Source organism: Oncorhynchus masou, chromosome 9 (assembly GCF_036934945.1).
Source record: "Oncorhynchus masou masou isolate Uvic2021 chromosome 9, UVic_Omas_1.1, whole genome shotgun sequence".
NCBI lineage: Eukaryota > Metazoa > Chordata > Actinopteri > Salmoniformes > Salmonidae > Oncorhynchus > Oncorhynchus masou.
Window position 1 is genome coordinate 28292769 of NC_088220.1, and position 24391 is coordinate 28317159.

At 44.0% G+C, this 24391-nt stretch overlaps 2 protein-coding genes across 6 annotated transcripts; both read right to left on the bottom strand.

Moving 5' to 3' along the window:
• Nucleotides 1–886: 886 nt before the first annotated feature.
• LOC135545771 (protocadherin alpha-C2-like) lies at nucleotides 887–24078 on the bottom strand. Of its 5 annotated transcripts, none has more exons than XM_064973626.1 (3): nucleotides 21555–24078; nucleotides 5039–5074; nucleotides 887–2558 (listed from the first exon to the last, which is right to left on the bottom strand). In XM_064973626.1, exons 1-2 carry the CDS (start codon nucleotides 23943–23945, stop codon nucleotides 5063–5065), a joined length of 2403 nt encoding a protein of 800 aa, XP_064829698.1. In that variant the 5' UTR covers nucleotides 23946–24078; the 3' UTR covers nucleotides 887–2558; nucleotides 5039–5062. The 5 variants fall into 5 exon arrangements, with proteins under 5 accessions (XP_064829698.1, XP_064829697.1, XP_064829696.1 ...); XM_064973625.1 differs by lacking the exon at nucleotides 21555–24078 and adding an exon at nucleotides 9512–12389; XM_064973624.1 differs by lacking the exons at nucleotides 5039–5074; nucleotides 21555–24078 and adding an exon at nucleotides 18492–21008.
• On the bottom strand, nucleotides 12388–15037 carry LOC135545772 (protocadherin alpha-C2-like). The gene has a single exon (XM_064973628.1). The coding sequence runs from the start codon at nucleotides 14876–14878 to the stop codon at nucleotides 12440–12442; it is 2439 nt and encodes an 812-aa protein (XP_064829700.1). The 5' UTR covers nucleotides 14879–15037; the 3' UTR covers nucleotides 12388–12439.
• Nucleotides 24079–24391: the final 313 nt, after the last annotated feature.

A 24391-nucleotide genomic window follows, 5' to 3' on the forward strand; every position in this document is an offset into this window, starting at 1 on the left:
ATCAGCCTTGTATGATGCATTAGCATAATCGGATGCAAAACGCCACATGATAAGACGCAAAATGCACCATCGAGGGCTTCCACCATGCCAATTTAAAGTAGTCCAAGTGTCAACTGGGTGGGGATTCCTATGGGTTGTAACCTCAATGGCGCTGCCCATGCTGTCACAGACGCCATAATGGCACAAATGTAAAGATGATTGAGTCTTTTGTCACTTTACACACCTTCCATATCCACCTATCACGTTTCATCAATCGGTAAAGTATTAACCAATGAGATTCAATCATTTTAAAAAGACTTTCTTCCTATCACTTTCCTGTTGTTGCTTCTGTTTTACAGATCACCACCTACACCCCAGCACCACCAGGTTAGGCCAGGGTTTCCCAAACTTGGTCCTGGGGCCCCGCAGGGTGCACGTTTTGGTTTTTTCCCTAGCACTATACAGCTGATTCAAATAATCAACTCATCATCAAGCTTTGATTATTCAAATCAGTTCTGTAGTGCGAGTGCAAAAAACTAAATGTGCACCCAGGGGGGCCCCAGGACCAAGTTTGGGAAACACTGCGTCAGGCTATTGATTTGTCAAATAATTAGTTAAACCGTGAAGCTTTGGTCTGGTAGAACTGCTAGTGTACAGTTACTTTAAAAGTTTAATTGAGTAGGCTTCAGTAGCTAGCATGTCAACCAATGAGCTGCTGTGGAACAGCTCAACTGACCTAGCAAAAGCTGCCCCTACACCACAGATCCAGGATCAGATACCTACCAACCTTGACCGTAACCATTTCTGAAAAATATCTGACCTCGTATCAGCGGTTAGGGGCATCTTTTGTGTCCTACGGATGAGTGGGCCCACCTTGGAGAGCTAAAAGAACCAGAGAGCAAAGAGGTAATTCATCATGAATGTAATAGTCTTATACATCAGATCAACATGGCATGCAGTACAATACATAAAGACTGACTACATATTGCACCATCAATAGATACTACAGGCTACACAAAGCACATATATACTTGCCTTGATCAGAACTAAAAGCAGGAATAGTAGTTACTGTAGTAATATTTTAAATACATATTGGAGTTTCATTTTGTTTAGCAGTCACATTTTGTACATAGTTTTAAAAATAAAGAAATGTAAACTTTAAAAACAGATTCATTTGGCCAGTGTATTGTTTTCTTTGTTTACTTCAATACCAAAGCATTGGCATCAAATACATCCAGCATTACACATAAAATAACACAGTCATTCATTTCAGTGATTAAAATGAACTTATTCAATGATAAAGGTTTAAAGCGAACGTATAAGGCAGTGAAACAATATTTAAAAAATGCACTTATTATATTTGGATGAAACTGTATTTGCCATAGGGCCTAATTCAAAATGATACCAGATACTTCCAATACTTCTCCTCACTGGCAAAGCCCAGACATCCTCTAACCTCACATAGGGGTAGACCATGGATGTTTTTAGGAGGGAACTATGTGCAGTTTGCTCTGCTCTGGAGTGGAGGAGGAGGGTGAGAGGAGCTGTGCAGGGAGAGGGCATAGGCCAATGACCTCTGACCCCTCCTCCAGACCAGCAGTCTTTGATGTCAGAAGGGTGTCTTTCTCATTGCACCTTCATCAGAGAGGTGTCATAATTGTGACTTCTTCAGAGAGGTGTCATAATTGTGACTTCATCATAGTGGCTAACAGTATTCTTTGTAATGACACTCTTGTTATGAAAAGTGAAAAATAACTGAATAAACAGTGATGGTAGACTGACACCTTGGTAGACACTGTGAGTCACTTCAAATATCCCGGACCACATCTAACACATTTCCTAACAAAGCAGTTACATTGAAATCTCCATGCACATGAAGGAAAGGGCTGATATACATACATATACAGAATTGATAAAGAAGGGCTCACTCTTTGCTGTTTGATAAATGGATTGATGAAAGTATTCTAAATTCCTTTTTAGGATATACTGGTTTGTTTGATTCTACATTTACACACGTGTGCTCTGACCGAACAAGGACAAATACTTAAGTAAAAACCTAACATCCAAGGTCTTTCCTTTTGGAAAGGGGGTACAGTCTTTGAAGGCAATTCCACAATCCTATGTCTGTCTCTGTATATTCATAGTGGCTGTTCTAACTCCTGCAGTATGTCCTGTAGTACCCTCCTGCATTCTGTCTTTCTAGTGTATGTTCTCTGCACTGTGGTTAGTTGAAACGTGTGGGGCCCTCAGTGATGGGCCATAGCCATGCAGAACCATGTGTGTTGAATGGACGTTGAAGTTGATTGGGGCTAGTGTGTGCTTATCATGGCTGGGGGATAGGGGGGCAGGGGACCATCAGAGTGTCCTTTAGGTCCTTGGGATGACAGTCATTGTTTGGCAAAGGGGGTGTAGGTGAAGTGTCACTAGGGGCCTGGTCGCTTAGGGGAGGGGGCTGAGTAGGGTGAGGACGGGGGTTCCTTTCATCAGTGGACGCGGGGTTCCTTCTGATGTAAATCTGGTGGACCAATGGGGATGGGGCCTTATGAGGAACTGCTGCCGCTGCCGGTGGTGGTGGACCCCTGAGAATGAGAGAAGAGGATTAGACAAAGGTGGGAGGGATCTGGGACAATCACAGCCTTGTGATTGTCCAGACTATGACACGTCTCATGCAGCCGAGGTCTGTCAGTCTGACAAGGCATCAGGCAGAACAACAGAGTGGAGGATTCTGGTGGTGGTGGGGCTATCGATGTACACTATGCTCCAAGATTACGTGAGGGAGAGAGTGGTTGCTAAGTAACTGGATGATACATTTCATTTTCTGTCCCTCTGCACAAAGAATTAGGTCAGGCATCACATCGCAGTGAAGACGAATTCACAAGGATCATTGTGTTATTGTGAACTCATCAACAGTCAGTCAAACAATCAAACAGTCAATCATTCACACCACAAACAGTACAGTCCAATCCACCAAACAAACAGTCTAAAATACAGTAGAACATGTCCCTGATCTGCATTAGTGATGGGAGTGAAGGAGATGAACACATATTAATATTACATGCAGAGGACAGTATAGTTCTGTTTAGGGTTGCAGAAATCCAGGAACTTTCCCAAAATCCCCTGTCTTTCCAGAATCCCAGGTTGGAAGATTACCTGAATCAGGAGGGAAAAGCAGGAAATCCATCATCTTCCAACCAGGATTACTGGAAAACCTAGGGATTTGGGGGAAGTTCTGCTACATGCTAACATGTATGTCAGCCTGGGTTGTAATGTGTCTGTGGTGGTTGCAGGGAGGGCCTGGGAGGGCCGGGGTAGAATGCTGTGAGGTGCATCAGTCAGGGATCAGTTGTGGTGTGCAAGAGAGGGCCGGACAGTTTTCTGATTTCCGTTTTTTTTTTTTTGTCTGTCATTCTGCGGGACCCGGGGGACAGATGCAGGGTTGAGTGCTCAGTAACTGGTTGCAATCAGGAGTTACACACAGGTGTGTGCCCTAAACAAAAAAGGAATCGCAGGAGAGAGGGCATACCATCATCCATCCCCCTCTTTAATCTGGATTACAACTAAAGCCAGAGTTTCTGCCAAGTAGATCACAGATTATTATTATTATCAGCAGCATTATGATTATCACAACGTCTCTGTCTGATGTCCTCTGAGGTCAATCAATGCCATTAGTTTGTTTCCCTGATAGGAAACTGTCCAAAGGTCACTGTTCCGCCAGAGATGAAAAACCAAATGTACCTTAGAGTTAGGAAACTAGGGCAGCAGAACCTAGATATCAGCATTATAATAGTAGCATTGCTACAGGATATCATTATGTAGTCAGAGCTGAGACAGGCCCAATAGGAGGAGGATATCATTATGATGTCAGAGCTGAGACAGGCCCAATAGGAGGAGGATATTATTATGTAGTCAGGCTGAGACAGGCCCAATAGGAGGAGGATATTATTATGTAGTCAGAGCTGAGACAGGCCCAATAGGAGGAGGATATTATTATGTAGTCAGAGCTGAGACAGGCCCAATAGGAGGAGGATATTATTATGTAGTCAGAGCTGAGACAGGCCCAATAGGAGAAGGATATCATTATGTAGTCAGAGCTGAGACAGGCCCAATAGGAGGAGGATATTATTATCTAGTCAGAGCTGAGACAGGCCCAATAGGAGAAGGATATTATTATGATGTCAGAGCTGAGACAGGCCCAATAGGAGGAGGATATTATTATGTAGTCAGAGCTGAGACAGGCCCAATAGGAGGAGGATATTATTATGTAGTCAGAGCTGAGACAGGCCCAATAGGAGGAGGATATTATTATGTAGTCAGAGCTGAGACAGGCCCAATAGGAGGAGGATATTATTATCTAGTCAGAGCTGAGACAGGCCCATTAGGAGAAGGATATTATTATGTAGTCAGAGCTGAGACAGGCCCAATAGGAGGAGGATATTATTATGTAGTCAGAGCTGAGACAGGCCCAATAGGAGGAGGATATCATTATGTAGTCAGAGCTGAGAAAGGCCCAATAGGAGAAGGATATTATTATGTAGTCAGAGCTGAGACAGGCCCAATAGGAGAAGGATATTATTATGTAGTCAGAGCTGAGACAGGCCCAATAGGAGGAGGATATTATTATGTAGTCAGAGCTGAGACAGGCCCAATAGGAGGAGGATATTATTATGTAGTCAGAGCTGAGACAGGCCCAATAGGAGGAGGATATTATTATGTAGTCAGAGCTGAGAGAGGCCCAATAGGAGGAACCTTGAGGATAAGAGTCTAACATGGGCAGCATTGGCTAGTTTGGGGATGAGGTTCTGTTAAAAGGGGGCAGAAGGTTGATGCAGGACAGACCCAATCTGATGCTTTTCATGGATGAAGCCATTAGGAACGGGGCAGGGGTATCACCAGAGTGACATTTGTGATCAAAACCACCGCTCCTCTTAACGAGAGGGGAAAGACACAGAACGAGAAGAACTCCACTGAAACAAAACCAGACACGAAAAAGAAAACACATCATTTCTGTAAGATCATTTAAAAGGGGTTCCCGGGGCAGTTGAGTGAGACTCCTCCATACCTCCAGCTGCACAGTGGACTTCCCTCATTTAGGGTACTTAAGAACAGGGAGAAAAGAAAGAAGCATTTCAATGGTCAAGACATTGCAGAACACAAGGAATCTTTCTGTATGCATGGTTATGGCCTATGGCTAATAATAATATCCTCCTATACTCTCATTTTGTCATATTAATCACTCCATTTCTACTGAAGCGATTATCTGATAAATCTTGGGGAAAGTCAATATTTAAAAAATATATAGCCTACAGCCCAAAACAGACAAAACAGGGTAGAAGGAAAAATGTCATGGCAACCTGGTTAGGAAAACAACCGTTTCAGCAATCCATTCACACACACACACAGTCTCCCTCACACACAAGCGCACTCACAATAACTTATTCTACAAATACTTACCTTTTTACAAGAACCAGCCTTGATCAAGTAAAACATTTATTATACATTGGAACGAGCGCATAAATGTATAATAACATGAGAACAGATATTGCAGAACATGTAGATAGACTATGTATATGCTAAGGCTGGATTTTGAGAAAAGACAGTGCACATTATTAGGTATAGAGAGAGTGGTGCACAGCAAAACAAGTTCACTACAACCCTGACCCCTCTCTTGCAGCAGACCTCCTCCTGCTCTCTCTTCCCTACTGAGTGACGTAAGAGGAGGAGAGACAACCTCTGCAGCATGGAGGCGGGAGTGGCCTCATTAAGGCGTTCAGCTTGACTGGGCTCACTGAGAGAGAGAGGGGGGAGGGGGTTATTCTGATGCATTTTAAATCAGGGGATGGAGATATTTGATGAAATTAAAGTCTATAAACAAATACCGAATTAGAATAGATCATGTGATGTCAATAATGAGAGGAAGCCATTTGGTCCATCTAGACTCATAAAGGACAGGAAGGCTAATGTGATACCGTAACCTTGTTTGTTTTGAAAGCTCAAGTGGTTTCTGTCTCATTGTCTTGTAGGCTGTAGCATATATAAACAACATTGCTGTTGGCGCTGTGTAATCTCCATCACGGTGTGTTAGCTCTACAAGGAGGCAGTATGCAGGCACAGTCAGTGCAGTGAAACATAAGCCATTCAACCTGTCAGACCAAATTAGAGAGGCCTTTTTCCCAGCAGGTGCTGCAGCTGTTTGTTGAGGTGCTCGAGGGAGAAAATAGACATTCATAACAGATGAATGAATTTCAGAGATAAAGGAACTAGGCCTGATTACCTGGCAGAAGGGGACCTGTTTTTAGACTGGTAATGTGGTGGAAGGTGGAAATGTAACACTTGCCCTCTCAACACCTGACACTTTGTATACGGTATAACTGGGTAAACAGTATGCGACAAGTTTGTGTGAATAGGTTATATGATGCCAAAAACATGATCAAATTTGATCTTACACATTTTAAGTTTAAGTAATTTTCCAAGTTGCTGTTATTGAACAGTATTTTATAAAATCATCATTGCTTCTTCTCAGAAATAAACAGAATTTTTGCCCAAAGTGTTATATTTGTGTTATTCACGATGCCATCTTGGATTTACTTGTTGTTCTTACACACAGTAGTGTGGTTCTAATGAACATTTGGTGTTGCTCTCTCATTACTGTAACTTCCCAACAACTTCACTGGGTTCACGCTACTTTGCTTGTTGTGGAACTGGAGGCGTATGTGTGCCAATACAGTCATGTCCATAATTAACAGCACCCTTGATAAAGATGAGCAAAAAAGACACTATAAAATAAATAATACAAATATTGAGACATATTGTATGCCCCAAAAATGTAGATATTGTTGTAACCCAATGATAAAATGTATAGAATTGCAGGAAATAAGCTTTAAAGCTGCTAAATTATTTTCAGCAACAAGAGGGGTGTGAACAGTTTGTCATGAACTGTGCTTGTGCCCGTAGAAATAGACTTGGCGTGCGTGGGGGGGATGCAGGATATTCCCCAATGTTTGGGACCAGAGTAAAAGAGTTTGGGAACTCCTGTTTTAGGGCACACACTCTTAGAAAAAAATGTGACGGAAACTTCCGTTCATATGGTCTCCAGCAGCTGACCAGACGTTCTGAGACCTCAAGCAGCAATTCACTCCAGCGTCCATCTTAATCCATCCGGACCCATCCCGTCAGTTCGTGGTAGAGGTTGACACCTTGGACATCAGAGTGGGGGCTGTCCCATCCCAGCGTTCTGCCCAGTACCAGAAGCTGCATCCCGGTGCCTTCCTTTCCCATTGTCTTAACCCTGCTGAGAGGAACCACCTCAACTGCAGGCAGGCGGGAAAAGGAAATGAGTGAACAAAAAGGACTATCTCCTACCGCCCGGGGTCCAAGAATGTGAAGCCTGACGCACTTTCAAGTCTGTACAGCCCTGTTACTACACCATCGGATCCCGAGACCATCCTCCCTACTTCCTGCACCGCAAGGCACAGTGTTCCCAGCCAACTGGATGTTTGTTTCCACACTCACCTGTCATCCTGGCTCCCATCGGACCGTGGCTTTCATCCAGCAACATTTTTGGTGGCCCGCCATGGTTCCTGACATCTCCTCGTCCGTTGCCGCCTGCACTGTGTGTGCGCAGAACAAGACTCTGGGGGAAAACTCCGGCTGGCCTCCTTCAACCACTCCCTGTCCCTCACCGCCACTGGTCCCATATATCATTGGACTTCATCACAATTCTCCCTGTGTCAGATGGTAACACCACCATCCTTACAGTGGTGGATAGGTTTTCCAAAGCCACGCTAAGTTGCCCTCAGCTAAGGAGACGGCCCAGCTCATGGTGCAGCACTTCTTACGGATCCATGAACTTCCGGACGACATTGTCTCTAATCATGGAGTTCTCATCCCGGTTCTGGAAGGCGTTCTGTACCCTCATTGGGTAGTCGGCCAGCCTGTCTTCTGGTTTTCATCCATCCCCATTTTAACGACCAGTCGGAAGCGAGACAATCAGGACCTGGAGACGACTCTTTGTTGCCTCGTCTCCACCAATCCCACCTGGAACCAGCAATTTGTGTAAGTGGATTATGCCTGCAGCACCCTTCCCTGTTCTGATACTGGTCTCTCGACTTTTAAGAGTTCCCTGGGATATCAGCCCCGCCCTTCCCAGAGCAAGAAAATGAAGACAGACATACCTTCTGCCCAGATGTTTGTCCGTTGCTGTATCTGGAAGAGAGCCCAGGCCGCTCTTCTCAAGACCACGTCCAGGTATCAATGACAGGCGGACCGCCAACAGATCCCTGCTTCCAGCTACCGTCTTGGGAAAAGGGTATGACTTTCCACTCGGGATCTGCCCCTCCGGGTGGAGTTCCGCAAACTTTCCCCCCATTTTATTGACCCTTTCCCCATCTCTAAGATCCTTCTGTTGCTCCGCACCCTCCGTATACATCCAACTTTCCATGTATCTAGAATGAAACCCCTGTCTCACAGCCCTTTGTCTCCTGTTTCCAGGCCCACCCCTCTCCCCCATCTCATCGACCTCTCCCCGCCATATGACATACACAGTTTGGCGACTCCTGAGTGTTCGACCGCAGGGCAGGGGATTCCAGTACCTGGTTGACTGGCCCGGAGGAGAGGTGTTGGGTCCCCACCAGAAATATCCTAGACCCAGCCCTCATCTCGGGCTTCCGCCGTCGACAACGCAGTCAACCGGGTAGGACATCAGGTGGTGTTCCTGGGTGGGGTGGGGGGGGACTGTCACACCCTGATCTGTTTCACCTGTCTTGTTTTTGGCTCCAACCCCCACCAGGTGTCTCCCATTACGTCATGTGTATTTATACATGAGCTTTCTGTTTGTCCGTTGCCAGTTCGTCTTGTCCCGTCAAGTCTTACCAGCATGTTCCTGTGGTTCCTATGCTCTACTTTTTGTTTTTCCTAGTCTTCCCAGTTCTGACCTTTCTGCCTGTCCAGACCCTGATCCTGCCTGCCGTCCGGTACCTGCCTGACTCTGATTTGGATTACGACTCTTTGCCTGCCTGAACCTACCGACTGCCTGCTCCTTGAACTAATAAACTCTGAGTCTCATACTTTCCACCTCCTGTGTCGACATCTGGGTCTTAGCCTGAGCCGCGATAATTATGGCGTATTGTGTGTAGATTGACGAGGAAATTAAAAATATGTATTTTAGAACAAGGCTGTTACGTAACAAAATGTGGGAAAAGTCAAGGCGTCTGAATACTTTCAGGTGGCACTGGAGAACCTGAAAGGGTTATTTGGCATTCACCATAGGAGAATCCTTTCAAGAACTAGTTTTGGTTCCAGGTAAAACCATTTGGGTTCCAGGTAGAATCATTTTCGGTACCATGTAGAACCCTTTCCAAAGACAGCTCTACATGGAAACCAAAAGGGTTCTACCTGGATCCAAAATGGGTTCTCCTATGGGAATATCTGAAGAACCCTTTTGTAACCCTTTTTCTAAAATTGCAGTGACTCAGTCATATTGTTGTTGCATTGTGCTTTGCTGTAGAGGTCATTCAGAGGTGGAGGTCCTTCTTACCTGCAGAGTAGAGGCTGCTGATTCGCTGGTCTCTGTCAGGCCGGTGCTCCTTGGTAAACTGGACACAATGTATCTGGAGCCCGCCTTTGGCACAGGCTGTCTGACTACCAGCTTTCCTTTCCTGGTCTCTGCTAGAAACATACTGTACCAGTAGGCATCGTTGGAGACCAGGGTGGAATCTGCGATGGTCGAGTTCCTCTCGCTGATCACGCTGTTCCTACTGGGAGGAGCCGCTTTGCTGGGCATCGGTTTCTGACACTTCAGCACACAGGTGACCAATATGGTGATCAATAACAGAAAGGACACCGAGCCCAAGCCGATCACCAAATACAGGTTTAAGTCTGAAAATATGTCATATTCTAGAGGCACTTCAGTCATGTCAGAGTAGGCTTTAACGGCAGTCTCCACTGTTGACAGCTTGATGGTAACTGTAGCAGACAGAGCAGGCACCCCGTTGTCCTTGGCGATGACAACCAGCCGTTGATGACGCGGATCTCTGTAACTGAACATTCTCATGGTCCGGATATCTCCATTGTATTGGTCCAGACTGAATAAGGTGGCGTCAGTAACCTGTAGAAACTGGTATGTAATCCGAGAGTTCTGGACCGAGTCCGTGTCTATGGCTATCACCTTGGAGACCAGGGATCCTTTATCGGTGGATCTGGGAATCTTTTCCTCCACCACGGAGCCGTGCACGCGCCACGGAGAGACTATGACTGGGGTGTTGTCATTCTGATCAACAATAATGATGTGGACAGTCACATTACTGCTGAGCGGAGGAACACCGGAGTCTCTGGCCTCAATGTGGAAAAGGAACTCTTTCTCTATCTCATAGTCAAACGTCTTTAGTGCGTAAAGATTACCGTTCTCCGGATTGATGGAGAACAGCATGGAAATGGAGGTGTTCACTATCTCCTTCTCTATGATGAAATAAACTAGATACTGGTTTTCATGGAGGTCTGGATCAAACGCAGTGAGGGAACTTAGCAAGGCCCCAGGCGCGTTATTCTCCATAACGGGCATAGTGTAGAACGACTGGGGGAACTGTGGAACGTTGTCGTTAACGTCTAGTAGTTCTAAAGTCATCGTTTCATTGTCAGATAGCGGAGGGGAACCTCTGTCTGTTACGGTAAAAGTTATGTCATATTCTGGGACCTTCTCACGGTCGAGAGGTTCTGATACTACTAACTCATAATAGTTATCGGAATTCTCTCTTAGTGCAAAAGGTAATTCATCCGCAATATGGATATCGACAATCCCATTTTCACCTGAATCTTTATCGCTGACACTGACAACTGCTATCACCGTGTCTACCGCTATATCCTCCTTTATGGGACTTTGATATGATTTGATTGATATTTCAGGATGATTGTCATTCATATCCGTCACTAGAATAGTTATTTTACACTGACCTGATAAAGAGTTGGTCCCCCTATCAGTTGCTATGACTTCCATATCATAGATCCTGAAGTCTTCATAATTGATCATTTCCTTTACAGTTATCTCACCGCTATCAGGATTTAAACTGAACGTTTCATGTGTTTTCTCTGATGTATACAAACTATATGAATATACTATTACCGAATTGGTTCCCTCATCTAAGTCTGTTGCATTCAATTTAACCACAAGGCTTCCTATTGGAGAGTTTTCCATTATATTTATATTATATGAATCTTTGTCAAACTGAGGGGCGTTATCATTTGTGTCCAGGACACGAACAATTATGTTGGCTGTACCAGAGCGCGCGGGGACTCCACCATCTACAGCGGTGAGTATTAGGTTATGAACGGCGTGCTCCTCTCGGTTTAAAGCCTTTTTCAGTATCAAATCGGCAAACTTCGATCCATCCCTCCCGGTCTGAATTTCAATATCAAAATTATCACTTTCACTGATATGGTAGGTTTTTACAGAATTCGTGCCCACATCGGGGTCAATTGCATTGCTTAGAGAAAAACGCTCCCCGGCAGGTGTCGATTCAGAAATATCTAGGTTTATGATATCTCTACGAAAATGTGGCGCGTTGTCATTTATATCAACGATTTCCAATTCTATGTTAAATATCCGAACTGGATTTTCAATGATTACCTCCATTTTTAGAAAACACGTTGTAGCTGTTTTAGAACTACAGAGGTATTCCCTGTCCATATTTTCAACAATATACAGCTCCCCCGTCTCTTTGTTCACGTCAAGATATTTCTTACCGGCGATGACATCTAACCGTATCTTGCGTTTGCTCAAGGTTTTCATATCTAGTCCCAAATCAGCAGCTAAATTAGCAACAACGGATCCTTCCTCCATTTCCTCGGGAATAGAATAGTGAGTAACAGCAGACGCCGTATTCATGGCTGCAGAGAGAAGAATAAAGGCCGAGACGTACCTTCTCCAGGACTGTCCATTAATACGCGAATCCATTGTTATAAATAGTTTGCTTTACTCCCAGTGTGAAGCAATTCCAAAAAATACAATTGAAAAGTGAAAATATTGAATAAGACAACACAACGACTGTTTCTAATAAGTGCCAGGTTGTGTTTCAAATGATCCGTTCAAACGTGGTAGTTTCAGCACCATAGAGCTGTCCATATCACAATGCTCCCCTCTCGTCCCTGTGACGCAGCTGCCATGGAGGCTATTACATCACAAACTAATGCTTTTCACTGGTGAACAGCGACGCTTTGCGTGTTTAACAAAACTTTGCACCTTTCATTTTAAAGTACTACAGACATCATAGCATTACTGTATTACCAGTTAATTAAAAGTGTGCACATATAGATAGAAAATTTGGTGTCAAGTATATAAATTCAGACGTTTACATCAGCAACAAGGAAAACATGCAATGCATGTCAGAGCAAAGCAGTTCCAACATTTAAGGTTGTATAAAATGGAGTAAGAATCTACCTGGGGAACACACACTGACAAAGTTATAGCAAATTATGTTGAATTCGAGGTGAACATATTACTTACCTGCAGAGTAGAGGCTGCTGATTCGCTGGTCTCTGTCAGGCCGGTGCTCCTTGGTAAACTGGACACAATGTATCTGGAGCCCGCCTTTGGCACAGGCTGTCTGACTACCAGCTTTCCTTTCCTGGTCTCTGCTAGAAACATACTGTACCAGTAGGCATCGTTGGAGACCAGGGTGGAATCTGCGATGGTCGAGTTCCTCTCGCTGATCACGCTGTTCCTACTGGGAGGAGCCGCTTTGCTGGGCATCGGTTTCTGACACTTCAGCACACAGGTGACCAATATGGTGATCAATAGCAGAAAGGACACCGAGCCCAAGCCGATCACCAAATACAGGTTTAAGTCTGAAAATATGTTATATTCTAGAGGCACTTCAGTCATGTCAGAGTAGGCTTTAACGGCAGTCTCCACTGTTGACAGCTTGATGGTAACTGTAGCAGACAGAGCAGGTTCCCCGTTGTCCTTGGCGATGACAACCAGCCGTTGATGACGCGGATCTCTGTAACTGAACATTCTCATGGTCCGGATATCTCCATTGTATTGGTCCAGACTGAATAAGGTGGCGTCAGTAACCTGTAGAAACTGGTATGTAATCCGAGAGTTCTGGACCGAGTCCGTGTCTATGGCTATCACCTTGGAGACCAGGGATCCTTTATCGGTGGATCTGGGAATCTTTTCCTCCACCACGGAGCCGTGCACGCGCCACGGAGAGACTATGACCGGGGTGTTGTCGTTCTGATCAACAATAATGATGTGGACAGTCACATTACTGCTGAGCGGAGGAACACCAGAGTCTCTGGCCTCAATGTGGAAAAGGAACTCTTTCTCTATCTCATAGTCAAACGTCTTTAGTGCGTAAAGATTACCGTTCTCCGGATTGATGGAAAACAGCATGGAAATGGAGGTGTTCACTATCTCCTTCTCTATGATGAAATAAACTAGATACTGGTTTTCATGGAGGTCTGGATCAAACGCAGTGAGGGAACTTAACAAGGCCCCAGGCGCGTTATTCTCCATAACGGGCATAGTGTAGAACGACTGGGGGAACTGTGGAACGTTGTCGTTAACGTCTAGTAATTCTAAAGTCATCGTTTCATTGTCAGATAGCGGAGGGGAACCTCTGTCTGATACGGTAAAAGTTATGTCATATTCTGGGACCTTCTCACGGTCGAGAGGTTCTGATACTACTAACTCATAATAGTTATCGGAATTCTCTCTTAGTGCAAAAGGTAATTCATCCGCAATATGGATATCGACAATCCCATTTTCACCTGAATCCTTATCGCTGACACTGACAACTGCTATCACCGTGTCTACCGCTATATCCTCCTTTATGGGACTTTGATATGATTTGATTGATATTTCAGGATGATTGTCATTCATATCCGTCACTAGAATAGTTATTTTACACTGACCTGACAACGAGTTTGTCCCCTTATCAGTTGCTATGACTTCCATATCATAGATCCTGAAGTCTTCATAATTGATCATTTCTTTCACCGTTATTTCTCCTTTATTAGGGTTTAAACTGAACGTTTCTTGAGTTTTCTCTGATGTATAGAGGCTATATGAATATAATATTTCCGAATTGGTTCCCTCATCTAAGTCAGTTGCATTCAGTGTAACCACAAGGCTTCCAATTGGAAAGTTTTCCATCACATTGATGGTGTAGCTTTCTTTATCAAATTGAGGGGCGTTGTCATTTGTATCTAGAACACGAACAATGATGTTGGCTGTGCCTGTGCGCGCGGGGACTCCGCCGTCTACAGCCGTGAGTATTAGATTATGAACCTCCTGCTCCTCTCGGTCTAAAGCCTTTTTCAGAATCAAATCAGCAAACTTTGACCCGTCTCGTCCGGCCTGAATTTCTATATTGAAATGATCACTTTCTCCTAGATGGTAGGTTTTCACAGAATTAGTGCCAACGTCAGGATCCACGGCATTGTTCATTGAGAATCGTTCTCCTATTGCAGTTGACTCGGATATATCCAAATGCATTTCGTCTCTTCGAAAATAAGGTGAATTGTCGTTGATATCCATGATTTCTAGCTCAATATTAAACATTCGTAATGGGTTTTCAATTGTAGCGTCCAGTTTAAGAAAGCAATTGGTTTTAGAGCTGCATAGATGTTCTCTATCCATTTTCTGTAAAATGTAAAGCTCTCCGGTTTCTTTGTTAACCTCCATATATTTTTTATTGGCGACAACATCCAATCGCATCTTGCGCCTATTCAATGTTTTCACATCCAGTCCCAAATCAGTAGCTAAATTGGCAACAACGGAGCCTTCCTCCATTTCCTCTGGAATAGAATAATGGGTTACGGCAGACACGGCGTTCATGGTGGTAGAGAGAAGAAGAAAGACCGATACGTACCTTCTCCACGGTTGAACGAGGCAATGCGACTCCATCGCTTGATTGTTGTTATCCGTGGGTAATGCAATACAAAAATCGGGACCTTCTGATGATGATTTGAGAAGCCAAACGAGTCGACTATTGTACCGATATGTATTTTAGATAATCGTTTTACAGCGATGGATTCAGCACCAGGGAGATGTCCACACACATTGCTTTGCTTTCTTCGCTGTGACTAACTGTCATGGCAACTGTTACTTAACAGAAGAGTGCCTTTTATTGGTGAGCAGCGACACTTTGCGCATTTTACCAGCATTCACACATGCGAATTAAAACCTTGCAGGCAAGTTTTAATTGCCTAAAATAGGTAGAATAGAAGAGAGAGTAGGCCTGTGCTCAGTTTTTTTCTTCGGTTATCATACTTGTTCACAACTACCCCAATATTATATGCATCAATGTCTCACCACGCCTTCACTTTGTGCCCTGGTTTTACACGAAGAGATCCAGCACATTATTGTCAAAGCGATTGATTATAAGTAATTTGGTTAAAACAGATGGAGATTGTTTTCTTACCTGCAGAGTAGAGGCTGCTGATTCGCTGGTCTCAGTCAGGCAGGTGCTCCTTGGTAAACTGGACACAATGTATCTGGAGCCCGCCTTTGGCACAGGCTGTCTGACTACCAGCTTTCCTTTCCTGGTCTCTGCTAGAAACATACTGTACCAGTAGGCATCGTTGGAGACCAGGGTGGAATCTGCGATGGTCGAGTTCCTCTCGCTGATCACGCTGTTCCTACTGGGAGGAGCCGCTTTGCTGGGCATCGGTTTCTGACACTTCAGCACACAGGTGACCAATATGGTGATCAATAACAGAAAGGACACCGAGCCCAAACCGATCACCAAATACAGGTTTAAGTCTGAAAATATGTCATATTCTAGAGGCACTTCAGTCATGTCAGAGTAGGCTTTAACGGCAGTCTCCACTGTTGACAGCTTGATGGTAACTGTAGCAGACAGAGCAGGTTCCCCGTTGTCCTTGGCGATGACAACCAACCGTTGATGACGCGGATCTCTGTAACTGAACATTCTCATGGTCCGAATATCTCCATTGTATTGGTCCAGACTGAATAAGGTGGCGTCAGTAACCTGTAGAAACTGGTATGTAATCCGAGAATTCTGGACCGAGTCCGTGTCTATGGCTATCACCTTGGAGACCAGGGATCCTTTATCGGTGGATCTGGGAATCGTTTCCTCAACCACAGAGCCGTGCACGCGCCACGGAGAGACTATGACCGGGGTGTTGTCGTTCTGATCAACAATAATGATGTGGACAGTCACATTACTGCTGAGCGGAGGAACACCGGAGTCTCTGGCCTCAATGTGGAAAAGGAACTCTTTCTCTATCTCATAGTCAAACGTCTTTAGTGCGTAAAGATTACCGTTCTCCGGATTGATGGAGAACAGCATGGAAATGGAGGTGTTCACTATCTCCTTCTCTATGATGAAATAAACTAGATACTGGTTTTCATGGAGGTCTGGATCAAACGCAGTGAGGGAACTTAGCAAGGCCCCAGGCGCGTTATTCTCCATAACGGGCATAGTGTAGAACGACTGGGGGAACTGTGGAACGTTGTCGTTAACGTCTAGTAATTCTAAAGTCATCGTTTCATTGTCAGATAGCGGAGGGGAACCTCTGTCGGTTACGGTAAAAGTTATGTCATATTCTGGGACCTTCTCACGGTCAAGAGGTTCTGATACTACTAACTCATAATAGTTATCGGAATTCTCTCTTAGTGCAAAAGGTAATTCATCCGCAATATGGATATCGACAATCCCATTTTCACCTGAATCTTTATCGCTGACACTGACAACTGCTATCACCGTGTCTACCGCTATATCCTCCTTTATGGGACTTTGATATGATTTGATTGATATTTCAGGATGATTGTCATTCATATCCGTCACTAGAATAGTTATTTTACACTGACCTGATAAAGAGTTGGTCCCCTTATCAGTTGCTATGACTTCCATATCATAGATCCTGAAGTCTTCATAATTGATCATTTCCTTTACAGTTATCTCACCGCTATCAGGATTTAATTTGAACGTGCCCTGTGTTTTCTCTGATGTATACAAACTATATGAATATACTATTACCGAATTGGTTCCCTCATCTAAGTCTGTTGCATTTGGTTTCACCACAAGACTTCCGATTGGAGAGTTTTCCATTATTTCTATATTGTAGCTTTCTTTGTCAAATTTAGGGGCGTTGTCGTTTGTATCCAGCACTCGAACAATTATGTTGGCTGTGCCCGAACGCGCTTGTACTCCCCCATCTATAGCAGTGAGTATTAGATGATGAACCTCCTGCTGCTCGCGGTCTAAAGCTGTCTGCAAAATTAGATCAGCAAACTTTGACCCATCTCTCCCGGTCTGAATTTCTAAAGTAAAATGATTACTTTCGCTCAGGTGGTAGGTTTTAACAGAATTGTCTCCAACATCAGGGTCTATGGCATTGTTCAAAGAGAAGCGCTCTCCAACTGCAGTTGACTCCGATATATCCAAATGCATTTTATCCCTTCGAAAATGAGGTGCATTGTCGTTGATATCCATGATTTCTAGTTCGATATTAAACATTCGTATTGGGTTTTCAATTGTAACATCCAATTTAAGGAAGCAAGATGCCGTTTTGATGGGGCAAAACAATTCTCTGTCCATCTTCTCTAAAATGTACAGCTCCCCCGTGTCTTTGTTAATCTGCAAATACTTCTTATTTCCAACAACATCTAACCGTATCTCCCGTTTACTCAAAGTGTTTACATCTAGTCCCAAATCAGCAGCTAAATTAGCAACAACGGAGCCTTCCTCCATTTCTTCGGGAATAGTATAATGGGTAACGGCAGACACGACGTTCAGGGCAGCAGAGAAAATAAGAAAAACCGAGACATACCTTCTCCATGGCTGCCCGCGTCTGTGCGCCTCCATTGTTGTCTTTGTAAACTCTGTTCACAAGAAAGTAATCTCAAACACAATGTCAACCAGCAGAAAATATAGGTAAATTACAATATCGCAAGGCCTTAAGCGTTTTAGAGCGAACAGAGCAGAATAATCTATTTTTGACGGATTCAGCACCAGGAGTAGGTTACACTGCCTTCCTAATGACGAACTGTCATGGCGACCACTGCATCACAAACGTATGTGGTTAGCTAGTAAACAGCGACGCTTTGCGCATATTACGAGCTTGTACTTATCTACTGCTGTCTATGTTGTTGGGCTGTCTTCGTAATATAGCTGAATGTCGACGCAAATAAGCAAACATCTGGAGCACTATTGCCTGTAAGATTATTTTTATCGATTTCAAGATTGAAACAATACCAAGGTAGCTGGAGGGTTTTCATTTGTTTTGCCGAACATATTTTTGAATTTATATTAGACCTGAAAGATAGGCATATTAACACGATGACCCCAGAAGTGTCTTCCATTGAATGACGAAGAAAAAAGGCATTTACGCATAAGGTGAATGCGTAAAGAGTCACACACGGACAAATACCACTGGTCACAGAGGTCAATTCAACGTATTTCCACGTTGGTTTATATGTGGAAACAAGGTTGATTCAGCTAGTCGGCTATAGAAACATTTGAGAAGATCTGAAATGAATGATCAAGTCTTACCTGCAGAGTAGAGGCTGCTGATTCGCTGGTCTCAGTCAGGCCGGTGCTCCTTGGTAAACTGGACACAATGTATCTGGAGCCCGCCTTTGGCACAGGCTGTCTGACTACCAGCTTTCCTTTCCTGGTCTCTGCTAGAAACATACTGTACCAGTAGGCATCGTTGGAGACCAGGGTGGAATCTGCGATGGTCGAGTTCCTCTCGCTGATCACGCTGTTCCTACTGGGAGGAGCCGCTTTGCTGGGCATCGGTTTCTGACACTTCAGCACACAGGTGACCAATATGGTGATCAATAACAGAAAGGACACCGACCCCAAGCCGATCACCAAATACAGGTTTAAGTCTGAAAATATGTCATATTCTAGAGGCACCTCAGTCATGTCAGAGTAGGCTTTAACGGCAGTCTCCACTGTTGACAGCTTGATGGTAACTGTAGCAGACAGAGCAGGCTCCCCGTTGTCCTTGGCGATGACAACCAGCCGTTGATGACGCGGATCTCTGTAACTGAACATTCTCATGGTCCGGATATCTCCATTGTATTGGTCCAGACTGAATAAGGTGGCGTCAGTAACCTGTAGAAACTGGTATGTAATCCGAGAGTTCTGGACCGAGTCCGTGTCTATGGCTATCACCTTGGAGACCAGGGATCCTTTATCGGTGGATCTGGGAATCTTTTCCTCAACCACGGAGCCGTGCACGCGCCACGGAGAGACTATGACCGGGGTGTTGTCATTCTGATCAACAATAATTATGTGGACAGTCACATTACTGCTGAGCGGAGGAACACCAGAGTCTCTGGCCTCAATGTGGAAAAGGAACTCTTTCTCTATCTCATAGTCAAACGTCTTTAGTGCGTAAAGATTACCGTTCTCCGGATTGATGGAGAACAGCATGGAAATGGAGGTGTTCACTATCTCCTTCTCTATGATGAAATAAACTAGATACTGGTTTTCATGGAGGTCTGGATCAAACGCAGTGAGGGAACTTAGCAAGGCCCCAGGCGCGTTATTCTCCATAACGGGCATAGTGTAGAACGACTGGGGGAACTGTGGAACGTTGTCGTTAACGTCTAGTAGTTCTAAAGTCATCGTTTCATTGTCAGATAGCGGAGGGGAACCTCTGTCTGTTACGGTAAAAGTTATGTCATATTCTGGGACCTTCTCACGGTCGAGAGGTTCTGATACTACTAACTCATAATAGTTATCGGAATTCTCTCTTAGTGCAAAAGGTAATTCATCCGCAATATGGATATCGACAATCCCATTTTCACCTGAATCTTTATCGCTGACACTGACAACTGCTATCACCGTGTCTACCGCTATATCCTCCTTTATGGGACTTTGATATGATTTGATTGATATTTCAGGATGATTGTCATTCATATCCGTCACTAGAATAGTTATTTTACACTGACCTGATAAAGAGTTGGTCCCCTTATCAGTTGCTATGACTTCCATATCATAGATCCTGAAGTCTTCATAATTGATCATTTCCTTTACAGTTATCTCACCGCTATCAGGATTTAATTTGAACGTGCCCTGTGTCTTTTCTGATGTATAAAGACTGTATGAGTATATTACTTCTGCATTTGACCCTTCGTCTAAGTCTGTTGCGTTTAACTTCACTACAAGATTTCCGATTGGAGAGTTCTCCGGTACGTTTATACGAAAGCTTTCCTTTTCAAAATAAGGGGCGTTGTCATTTGTATCTAACACATGGACAATGATGCTGGCTGTACCGGAGCGCGTGGGTACCCCGCTGTCTACAGCCGTGAGTATTAGATTTTGAAACGCCTGCTTCTCTCGATCTAAAGCCTTTTTCAGAATCAAATCAGCAAACTTCGACCCGTCTCTTCCAGTCTGAATTTCAATACCAAAATGGTGGCTTTCGCTAAGATGATAGGTTTTCACCGAGTTCGCACCAATATCAGGGTCAACTGCATTGCTTAAAGAGAATCGCTCACCTAACGGTGTCGACTCGGATATATCTAAATGTATTGTATCTCTTCGAAATTGTGGCGCATTATCATTGATATCCATTATTTCTAACTCTATGTTAAATATCCTCAGTGGGTTCTCAAGGACAACTTCCATTTTTAGAAAACAAGTAGCTGTCTTCATGTTGCAAAGCAGTTCCCTGTCTATCTTCTCAGCGATATACATTTCTCCTGTGTCCTCATTAACGTCCACATATTTCTTATTAGCTATGGTATCTAACCGTATCTTGCGGTTGCTTAAGGTTTTCATGTCCAGTCCCAAATCAGTGGCTAGATTAGCAACAATAGAGCCTTCCTCCATTTCTTCGGGAATAGAATAATGGGTAACGGCAGATGCCGTGTTCAAGACTGCAGAAAATAGAAGAAAGACCGAGACGTACCTCCTCGAGTGCTGAATGATCCGATGTACATCCATTGTTTCAAATGATTGCTTATCATGCACAGCGCAAAATTTAAAACGTGAGGATTGTGATAATTTGGGAAATAGTCAACCGTTTGAGAGTAGAAGCGAGACGTGTTTCAGATAATCCTTTGTCAAAGCGATGGTTTCAGCAGGGAGCTGTCCAGATAAAAAAATACCTTGCTTTCCTCCTTGTTACAAACTGTCATTGCGACTCTTACATCACAAGAGGTGTGTTTTATTGGTGAGCAGCGACACTTTGTGCATTTACCAGCATTTTACACATCTCTACATTGAAAACGGTCCACTTTTTGTTGTTGTCTATGAATGGTGTATAATGAGAAAGAAAAGTTTACGTCGTTATTTTTAATAAATTGTTTTTAAAGGGCATGGGAATATATATATATTGTCCATTTCGCTATGTTTGTAAAATCTAATGTTGCCATCATTTTTATAAACATTGCATGGCATTGTATAGTTTAAACGTTTGGTAGAGGGAGTAAAGCTTTATCAGTTTGTTGTTTTGGTCATTCTTGTTGGTCACAGCTACCCCTTATCAGATTTTATTTTTGTTCCATATTACGCCCTAAATGATGGCTTTTACGCATTATGATTATAAAAAAAGGATGTAGGTGATTTGTTTAAAACAGTTTAAGATTGTTTTCTTACCTGCAGAGTAGAGGCTGCCGAGTCGCTGGTCTCAGTCAGGCCCGTGCTCCTTGGTAAACTGGACACAATGTATCTGGAGCCCGCCTTTGGCACAGGCTGTCTGACTACCAGCTTTCCTTTCCTGGTCTCTGCTAGAAACATACTGTACCAGTAGGCATCGTTGGAGACCAAAGTGGAATCTGCAATGGTCGAGTTCCTCTCGCTGATCACGCTGTTCCTACTGGGAGGAGCCGCTTTGCTGGGCATCGGTTTCTGACACTTCAGCACACAGGTGACCAATATGGTGATCAATAACAGAAAGGACACCGAGCCCAAGCCGATCACCAAATACAGGTTTAAGTCTGAAAATATGTCATATTCTAGAGGCACTTCAGTCATGTCAGAGTAGGCTTTAACGGCAGTCTCTGCTGTTGACAGCTTGATGGTAACTGTAGCAGACAGAGCAGGCTCCCCGTTGTCCTTGGCGATGACAACCAGCCGTTGATGACGCGGATCTCTGTAACTGAACATTCTCATTGTCCGGATATCTCCATTGTATTGGTCCAGACTGAATAAGGTGGCGTCAGTAACCTGTAGAAGCTGGTATGTAATCCGAGAGTTCTGGACCGAGTCCGTGTCTATGGCTATCACCTTGGAGACCAGGGATCCTTTATCGGTGGATCTGGGAATCTTTTCCTCCACCACGGAGCCGTGCACGCGCCACGGAGAGACTATGACAGGGGTGTTGTCATTCTGATCAACAATAATGATGTGGACAGTCACATTACTGCTGAGTGGAGGAACACCAGAGTCTCTGGCCTCAATGTGGAAAAGGAACTCTTTCTCTATCTCATAGTCAAACGTCTTTAGTGCGTAAAGATTACCGTTCTCCGGATTGATGGAAAAAAGCATGGAAATGGAGGTGTTCACTATCTCCTTCTCTATGATGAAATAAACTAGATACTGGTTTTCATGGAGGTCTGGATCAAACGCAGTGAGGGAACTTAGCAAGGCCCCAGGCGCGTTATTCTCCATAACGGGAATAGTGTAGAACGACTGGGGGAAGAGTGGCGCGTTGTCATTGACGTCCAACAGATGTAAAGTTATCGTTTCATTATCAGACAAGGAGGGCCTTCCTCCGTCCGTTACAACGAGCGTGATGTCATATTCTGGAACTTTCTCACGATCTAATGTTTCCGAGACAATGAGCTCGTATAGGAAGTCAGACGACTGGTGCAAAACAAATGGCACCTGTTGGTTTATAGATAGTTTCATATTGCCATTGTCACCTGTGTCCCTGTCGCTTATACCTACGATTGCTATGACTGTCCCAACTGGAATGTTCTCATTAACTGTACTTTTATATGATTTAACGGTTATCTCTGGATAGTTGTCGTTTGTATCTGTAACGCCAACTACAATTTTACATTGACCCAATAGGGGATGCTGTCCTTTGTCCTTAGCCTCAACATGCATCTCGTAAAACTTCATATCTTCATAATCAATAGTTCCTTTCACTGTTATCTCCCCTGTGTTTGGATTCAGTGCAAATACGTATTGTGTTTTCTCTGACGTGTAAAGTGTGAATGAATACTTGATGTCTGCATTTGACCCTTCATCTAAATCTGTGGCGTTTAGCTTCATTACTAGCGTTCCAATCGCGGAGTTTTCTGTCACATTAACGGAATAAACCGAACGGTCGAATCTAGGGGCGTTGTCGTTTGTATCCAGCACTCTAACAACGATATTAGCTGTACCAGATTGCGATGGGACCCCGCCATCTACAGCCGTGAGTATTAAATTATGAACGGCGTGCTCTTCCCGGTCTAAAGCCTTTGTCAAGACCAGGTCAACATATTTAGTACCATCACTCCCAGTCTGGATTTCTATGGTAAAATGCTCGCTAGCACTGAGCTGGTAGGTTTTGACTGTATTTATACCAACATCCGGGTCCACTGCATTAGGAAGGGAGAATTTCTCTCCTGGTGTAGCTGATTCTGAAACATCAAGCTCTATTGTGTCCCTGCGAAAATGAGGTGCGTTATCATTAATATCTGTTATTCCCAATTCTATGTTAAATATGCGTAAAGGGCTTTCAATGATAACGTCCAATTTTAAAAAACAGTCGGTAGTCTTAGTAGTACAAAGATACTCCCTGTCTATTTTCTCTACAATATACAGCTCACCTGTCTTTTTGATGACGTCCAAGAACTTCTTGCTATGGAAAATATCAAGTTTTACCTCGCGATGAGCCAGACCTGCAAGTTCCAGTCCCAAATCTGCGGCTAAATTGGCCACTACAGAACCTCTCTCCATCTCTTCGGGTATGGAATACCGCGTCACAGACAAAGCGTTGCCCCATAACGCGCAGAACACAAAGACAGCCGAGAAAACCCTTCTCTCCCGAAGCATCCTGGACGTTGAACTCCAGTCAGATTTAGCTAGACTCCTTATATTCGGATGCTATTAAGGCTTGTATAAAATCCTATATAGTAGCCTGTAGTTCAGACCAGTGTTGTTGTTGTAAATTAAATAGCCATGTTTGTTTAAGCTAAAACAGGTCTGTCCTACAGCAGAGATGGATGAGAATGTCATGGCTCTCTCTAAGCAGAGCTTAGATATTTACTGGTGAACAGCGACACCACCTGGCTGACGCAGAAGGGGAGTCAGGGAGAGGCCACGGATTGTTGTGATGTTGCAGAATTGGCTACTTAAGCAAGACAGTATTGATAGATATATAAAGAATAGTAAATATTGTGCTGTATTACTAAGTAGGCTGTTGATATTCATTTTACTAAGAACGAAGGGCATGTTAACCTGTACTATTGTATTAGGCCTATCTATTGTTTTCACGGTTG

Coding starts and splice junctions, on each gene's coding strand:
- LOC135545771 (XM_064973622.1), bottom strand. CDS start 11,923: ATGGATTCGCGTATTAATGGACAGTCCTGGAGAAGGTACGTCTCGGCC. Junction 2,559..9,511: donor CAGCAGCCTCTACTCTGCAG/GTAAGAAGGACC, acceptor TCTCATTCTCAG/GGGTCCACCACCACCGGCAG.
- LOC135545772 (XM_064973628.1), bottom strand. CDS start 14,878: ATGGAGTCGCATTGCCTCGTTCAACCGTGGAGAAGGTACGTATCGGTC.